This window comes from Phoenix dactylifera, chromosome 13 (genome assembly GCF_009389715.1).
Source record: "Phoenix dactylifera cultivar Barhee BC4 chromosome 13, palm_55x_up_171113_PBpolish2nd_filt_p, whole genome shotgun sequence".
Taxonomy (NCBI): Eukaryota; Viridiplantae; Streptophyta; class Magnoliopsida; order Arecales; family Arecaceae; genus Phoenix; species Phoenix dactylifera.
Window position 1 is genome coordinate 1,519,859 of NC_052404.1, and position 8,029 is coordinate 1,527,887.

Below are 8,029 nucleotides of genomic sequence, written 5' to 3' on the forward strand. Positions count from 1 at the left end.
TCCCAGATATTTAACAAGGCAGTATTATCAAAGAATGGAGTTAACACTTCTGAGGTATGAAGGCCGGTAGACAAGTGAAAAGTAAGTATTGGGAGCACCATACTAAATTCCAGATGGCCATTGAATGGTATGGGCAAATCTAAGCTCTTTCAAAGGGAAAAAAAATGGAGACCTCTGAACTTATTACAAAAAGAGATGTAAGCTCATTGGATTTGTCACATTGAGCTATTTAAACAAAAAGAAAGAAAGAAAGAAAGAGGGGGGACTTGTGAACTTATTGTAAGAGGGATAAGCTCATTGGATTAAGCTCAATAAAAATAGGTATATAAACTCACTGGATTAAACCCAAGGAAATAAGTGTGAAAGAGATGTGAGCTTATTGGATTAAGCTCAAACAATAGGGATGTCAATTAAGTGGATTAAACTTAAGAAAATAGGTAGTACAAAGAGAGTTAGGACTTAGGAGGGAAGAGAACTTAAATCATTGAGTATATCATCGGGGAATGATTTTGCCAGCTTGATTGGTTAGCACACACAAGTTAGACTGCCCTTTTTTTCTCTTAAAAAAACTAAAGCCAACAATGTTTGTAAAAATAAGGATATGACCCCCGGAAAGTGATTAACAGTCTACTAAGCTTAAAGAATAGTGAAAATATAAAAGTTCTTCTCTAATGAAAGTGCTGAAACTATTTAAAAATTTACAATATTAAATAATTCATATTGGAATGCTTGTCCGATATTTGACATTCATGTGAAGATGTGGCATTAACTTTTGGAGAGAAAAAAAATGTCAGCCTTTGAAGAATGAAAATATATTAAAGATGTCAAAGAGCTTATACATTGCACCCATTTTCATGATTGTTTGCCTGGCATTAGTGCTCATAGAGAATAAGATAAAACATTTTTCTACTTCATTTTAGTTAGCAAGAATTACTCAGAGACTCTAAATGTTCTCCACACCAAACCTACAAAATGGTAATGCTCAAATATACAATCACCTGTTGAGGCATATGATCGAACAAGTTCCCGACATATTCTTCTAACATCTAGCTACACACAAAAGCATATGTGAGACTTAGATTCCGCATTTTGATGGCCGCAAACGATTGAAGTTCGTCCAGACAATTGCAAGATTGGTTTCCACACGACAAAAAAGATGATTTAAACGTCTGGCAGGGATTAGGAAAGAATAGTTTGTGTTGCAATTGGTGAATAATTAGGGTTTTGTATGCTTATTTGGAGCCATGATTATCTAAGCAAAATCACAAGATTGGAATAGACCAAAAAAAATTGTGTAAAATCGGGAACGTTGTTGTATCCGCAATCCCTTGCACCTGCAAGTTTGAAACCAACGTTTTTCATGCCTGTTATAAAATATGGATTTGGAATTCAGATTTATCAGAATTCTAGTTAAGTTAGAATAATCTCAACTCGCGCGTAACCCACAAGAAAGGGGGAAAAAAAGAGAGAGGAAAAAAGGCAGATTACATACAATATGGAGGAGATAAAAATTTGCTTGAATAAAATTTTTAAGGTATACAATTAATGCAATAATGCCAACTTATATCAACTATTTCCAACTTTGAATAACCACTGTTACATCAATCATTATCAACAATGTCATGTAGCAATCTATAATTAAGGTGCTTTATTATTATCTCAATGGAGCCATTGTTCTTCTCCCATCATGCTTCTTCCGCCTGCCTCTGTGGTGAGTCTTCTGCTCTGAAAATTTATTCTCGCCTACAATTTCCATCTGACTGGTATCTGATAGTAGATATAAGCAACAGTAAAAATTGCAGGACAGCCCAACAAATAACAGAGCACTATATTGCATGATGAGAAAGCAAAGCTGAACTAGAATGCACTGTAAATGCAAAGAATCAATCACTGTACTACGCATATACATGATTTTCTAAGCTTGACATCAAACCATTCCATTTATGTGGAAATAGTATCTTAAACTCCTCCTCCATTAAAGAATTATCATCATGTAGCCCTGTATTAAGGAAGGAACCAACTGGGAATAAAGAACCAACTAGGAATAAGGAACCAACTAGGAACAAGGAACCAACCATCATGCGTTCAGGAATTCGTAAAAGATCATAGTTCATTTTTTGGGGGAAATAACAAATTGTTGGATGACAATTACAATACTTTACAAGCAGATCTGATAAATCTCATTTTGCCTTTTGTGGTGAAAAAGGTTCACATGGCATTATTGCCTCTCTTTGTTCATGAATAAGAATTTTTTGATCCATCCAAACAGATTAGTACACACTACACACATATCCACAGAAGATGAAGTGCTCCCTATATGAAAAAATCCTGCTGCTCATAGACATTCTATATACAGTCGCCGTGGTTCCTCTATTCTGATAATGGCATCAAAATCACGACTTCCTAGTTTCAGTATTTGTAAGGCAGTCCACAAGGCATATAGGGTAGCTTTACTGCCTAGGAAAAACCAATCAGTTAAATTAATTGCACTAAATTAGTATATAATTGATAATATTAGATTTGTATACTAAAATTATATTTATTAATTAATGTGTATGTGTATGTTAAACATTTATATTCTCTTATTATACATTTTAAGTGCAAAAAGTTAAATGAATTAAGTATATTTTTGCATGTTAGTAAGTACATAAACTCAAGACTCAAGTCTGTGTTGCAAGTAACCGAACACAACTTACACTACAAAGCTAAGGTGTTGAGTCTTGATGCAACAATGAGATGAGTCTTGATGCAACAATGAGATTTTTGTTATGTAAGTTATGAACAATGAGGGTTGTTTATGCTAGAAATAGCTTATGACATCTCCCAAATCTACTGAATTTTGGTAGATACATATTTTATAATATGTAGATCATGATCTGTATATTTCAAATTGGATGTCTTCATATAGTTTAGCATGCTAAAGTTATTACCACCGTCAACATAGATTGTTTATGCTTATCAAAGGCTAGGGTTAGAGTATATGTACAATTTTATTGGCATGGTTTCAAAGTTTCAGTGCCAAGGTATCGATGGATTATATAATGTAGGGATAGTGTCATGAGACCATCCCATGAGAAGTAGAATTGAATTAAAATGACCTAGCTGCTTTTCAGGAAAAAAAAATATTCAAGTTTCTTCTAATGATGGATCACACAAACCATATCCTCTCTTTTTCTTTAGTAAGCACCAAACTGAGACTAGGACTTGGTTATCGGACTTCCTGTTAAGTATTAAACCTGAAGTTCTTGCAGAAGCTCATTTACCAAAACCAAGATCCTAGGCCTCATATCAGGATTCAGGTCACATGTGTTATTGAAGCTCATATTAAGTATCCTACCATTGATAAGCATATGTAATACTTTCCACTAGCCTTTTCTTACATAATCACAAGGCAAAGCAGGAAAATGCATGACCTTCTTTCTCTTCATCCAGTTTCTTAAAATATGTAAAACTTATCAACCAAATAATCTGAACCCCACTCCATTATTCTCTGGAAAGATGTCCAACAGGAACAAACGATAGGTGATAGGAAATCAATTGCTATATTGAACCATGATAATTTCCTTAACAAATATTTTAGTTAATACAATAGATGGAGATCGCAAACAGACCAACAAACTAATCCAAACTTTTGCCAAAGGCCATGAAGACTTTATGAAAGGTAAGGACATTCACACATAACAATAACAAAACTTTTATTGGGCTTGTGAACAATAAAAGCCAAACAGTCCAACATGTTCATGCGAGAAGACATAACAAAAAAGAGATTTTATGGCTAGTTCACTTTAACAGACACCATATGGAAGGCACAGAACAGATTACTTCGAGAATTTCCTCATCAGATCCGTCAATTAGGACACATACCACCAATTGCTCGAAACCATTCATGTCTATCCCGCACTAGGATGAAAGACTAAATCAACCAAGGCATAAATATAACATGTTGAGTCCCTGATTAAGTCTGAGTCAGCTCAAAATAATCAACAGTCAACAATTTGGTTCAAAATCAAATGTAAACATTTGCGTAAGACCAGCCAGCATAAGCTGATGTTCGATAAACCATTTCCCTTTAGTCGAACAAGAATTTGTTTTGAAGCTGATTTTGGACCTAATAGATTTTCCATGTGGACTTTCATGGGATATATCGCTACAAACAACATAACTAGCCCTAAAGACAACTATGAAAGTAAATATGATATGCTGTTTTGAGCTTTAATAGGATCTCCTAGTATTAGCTCAAGCTTTGTATGTGCACACAACCCAAAGTAAGATCATGGATTTCCTTGCAATCACTTGAACTAGTAGCACGAAGCCCATCATTGTGATAATCAGAGACAGTTGACCATCCCCTTGTTTTAATCTTTTTATACTGTTATATTACAATATTATATCATTCTAATGTTATATTATTCAAATTAAATAATTTATAAATAAAAAATACTTTATAATAGGAGTTCTTGATAGTATATTTAAAAATTGAAAGCTATGCAATGTCCCTAATTTTCATATTCTTATACAAAAGTATTTTCTTGATTTGGCTACCAAATAAATATTAAAAATTTTACAGTATTTTAGAAATATAGTTACTAAGTAGCAAACAATTTTTTATGCAGAATTCTTTAACTTTTAAAAACTCTACTACCACCAGCAATCCCAAATAGGGTCATAGATTTTTTTTTCAGCATTCTGAGGGACCATAAAGCTGTCTCAAAATTTATTTTTACCGAATATCACAAAATCCACTAGATTTTTTTTTTCACCATCCAAAAAATACTTTCTGGCCCTCTAAAAGCAATCCCAAACAGAACCTAAGTACGCTATTATTTGCTTTAAAATCTATGCCAGATTCAAAATCAACCAAACCAATGCAACGTTACAAAAAATGAAAATATAAAAACTTCTGAGAAACCGAACAAAGAAAAGATCTTTCCATCTTTATTGGTTAAATCTAACAAATTATTTAAATACTGTATCTATAAATGTGAGAGCATTAAAACATCATTCCTTCAAGGGTAAACTCTAATTTGTCGCAACTTAATCAAAGCAACAGAGAATTGACAAAAGAAAAGAGTCAAAAGGCCTTACCTCCAACCTGTTCGCCCCAAAACAACTGCCGCCCATCCTCATCATCCTCATCATCATACCCAAGCTCTACATCACCCCTATACCCCGGCTCGCTGCCGTACCCGGACTCATTCCCTTGCGATTCCAGAGCCCTAGAGCACCCTCCACCCTGAAACGACCCGAGTCCAGAGCTCTCCCTCTCCAACCCCACACCTCCCCCGACGTCCCTGCTCTCCTTCCTCAAGATCCGCGCCTCGCTGACGTCCCAACCCCACCTCGAATCCGCGTTCACGAACAGCTCCCCGCTCGAGTCCGTGCCCCCAGGCGCGAGGGGGAAATCCGAGCAGGTGGCATACGCCGCCGACGTTATGCCCCGCCGGCGGGTCTCGCTCCGCTCGCTGCTCCGGCCGGACACCGACCGGGACCCCCGGCGGCGGAGCTTCCCGGAGAACCACCAGAATCTCTCCTCCCGGTTTCGGGGAGGGGGATCGCCGAAGAGGCTGAGGCGCGAGAGGTCGAGGGCGTCGCCGGCGGCGTTGGGCGTGGGGGCGGTGGAGCGGTCGGAGCGGCAGGGCTTCTTAGCGTGGAAGGCGTAGGGCTTGGAGGAGGAGGGCTCGACGCCGAGAGTTTGGATCTGGAAGGGCTTCCAGGCGTGGAGCTGGAGCGTGCACGACTCCACGGCGTGCCGGGAATTCACCACCCGGGGCGTCATCGGCTCCGATAAGCCGGCATCCTCTCTGTATCCTCCACCGATCTCGAAGAAGGAATTAGGCCTAGGGTTTGGGGGGAGGAGGAGAAGAGAAACTGAGGGAGATTTTGGAGAGGTTTGCAACGAATCCGGCGAACAAAGAGTGGATGAGGGTTGGGCCCTTTGTTTTCGCCAAGGACTTTGGCGGCGAAAAGGACGGGTTTAAGTTGATATGGGATTACCGCATATATTTTTGTATGAGGATGGAGAAGATCGGCCGTTGATGCATTTGCCTAAGCAAATCTCTACCGCATATGTTTTGTACGTATAGTCCATATTTGAGTATCGTAGCTCGTCGGAAGAAGCGCTGACAGGTCATTTCGGAGTCCTGACGGCACCCTAAAACAAGCCTCGAGAAAGTGACTAGGGCATGAGAAATGTGGGACCCGCCAGTGCTTGTGATGCTCGCTAAAATGGCATTCTTTTCTTTCGGTGGTTTTGTTCTATTCTTGGTGATGCTTGTGACCAGGGCACGGAGCATCACAGAAACCAAGATATCTAAGGACAAAATTAGTCACAATCTTTCTACAAAGTACGATATAGTCTCATTCTTCGTAACCGTACGATCTTCATATGAGTGCAGATCGACGTGGGATAGGATGGGGATATGATTGACTAATTAGTAAATGACAGGAGTATTATGGTCTATTATCTGGTGCAAACAATTTGGATTTCACGCTGTATTTCTAGTAGAAGGTTTTGACACGGCTTTGTGGCTTGCTTTGGTAACACGAGTTAAGTGGGCCCACAGCAAGACTTCTTGGTGGACGACAAGGGAATCATAGCCGCTCCACCTTACGTACGCCTGTACACAGTTTTTTACGCGGCCCTCGCGTGTGTGTGTCTGTGATTTTTTTTTTTTCTTTTTCTTTTTCTTTTTCTACCTTACGTCGCATGTAAGCTTATCCAACAAAATTCGAGGGGAAAAAAAAAAAAAAAGAAGAACATAGCAAAAGAAAGCAGGAGCCAATTTATGATCTATCCAAAAACAACTCCTCCGTTTGATATGCTATATAAGAGACGACTCAGTCTGTTGTACTGTTCATCTCTTGATTGATATGAGCAGCTCGAAAAATACCACACTCTCCTATGAGCATGCGAGCCTACGAACATCTCAAAGGATCATATGCTGATCGTTACAAGTGTCCTGCCCTCGAATCTACTCAACCACCATAGATAAATCCCTCTCTAAGTATATACTATCCGTATCGAGTACCATGCGGGCCTTCGCTTCGCCACCAATACATTGTTGGTAAATTAGGATTTGGGAGCCCCTCAGTTATTATTTTATTTTTATGTAAAAGTTGTTTTTCAAATAACAAGTATTATTATTTCATTATCGCAATCATTATATAACATAAACCAATAATTATTATTTACTACTTTACCGGTTATGTCAGAGTTATCAAATCTAGTATGCTCATGGACTCAGCAATTGATCCAGACAGAGAATTAACTGCTTCACCTGTTGATTGGGCATGAGGGGGAGGATTTAGAATTGGCAAAGAGGACACAGTAAGGAGAGGACTCTAATGTAGACATAGTAAGGGACTTCGAAAATGTATACTTAAAAACTAAATAATTTATTTTCCCTTTTCGTGTTCAACAGTAATTATTTTAATAATTTTTTTATTGTACTTTTAAATATCTTCAAATAAAATAAATTAAATGAATGCCGCGATTTCATGTAGAAGCTTGCAGAAGATGGCCATGTTGAAACAACATTCTTACACGAAGGCCTCACCCGATTACTTTCCATCTCACAGACATGAATACATAAATAATGTGTTGGGCAAACAGAGATCGTCATCGCGATTGATTGGGTTGCGTTCCTTACTGTCCACTGCTCTGGAGACTTTATATAGAACAATCAAAGATCTTTATCGAAGCTTTTCAGTAAGCTTCGATTTTCAGATTTTGTTAGCTGTATGCACACCACAACTGTTAAGAGTGAGCCATAGTTGTACCAAAAAAAAGAAAAAAATAGAGTTCATCATCATAATTAAGGCAGACAACGGGAGTCTGTTGACCGTCCGTTTGGTTTTTTATATTTCCTTGATGACTGGTTGTGCGCTTGGCCAGACATTGTCCAAACATTTATTAAAGATAATGAAAACTAATTGTCGGCTTATTTAAAGAAAAGCATATTAATAATCTATGTATTAGTTTAGTGGTCATATCCCGCTGCTTATAAACAGATTTCGCTCTAAGTATTAA

At 38.0% G+C, this 8,029-nt stretch overlaps 1 protein-coding gene across 1 annotated transcript; it reads right to left on the minus strand.

Annotated features, from left to right (window-relative positions):
- Nucleotides 1-1,489: 1,489 nt before the first annotated feature.
- On the minus strand, nucleotides 1,490-5,931 carry LOC103707238. Its single transcript, XM_008791642.4, has 2 exons — nucleotides 5,086-5,931; nucleotides 1,490-1,767 (listed from the first exon to the last, which is right to left on the minus strand). The coding sequence occupies exons 1-2, from the start codon at nucleotides 5,774-5,776 to the stop codon at nucleotides 1,655-1,657; spliced, it is 804 nt and encodes a 267-aa protein (XP_008789864.1). The 5' UTR covers nucleotides 5,777-5,931; the 3' UTR covers nucleotides 1,490-1,654.
- Nucleotides 5,932-8,029: the final 2,098 nt, after the last annotated feature.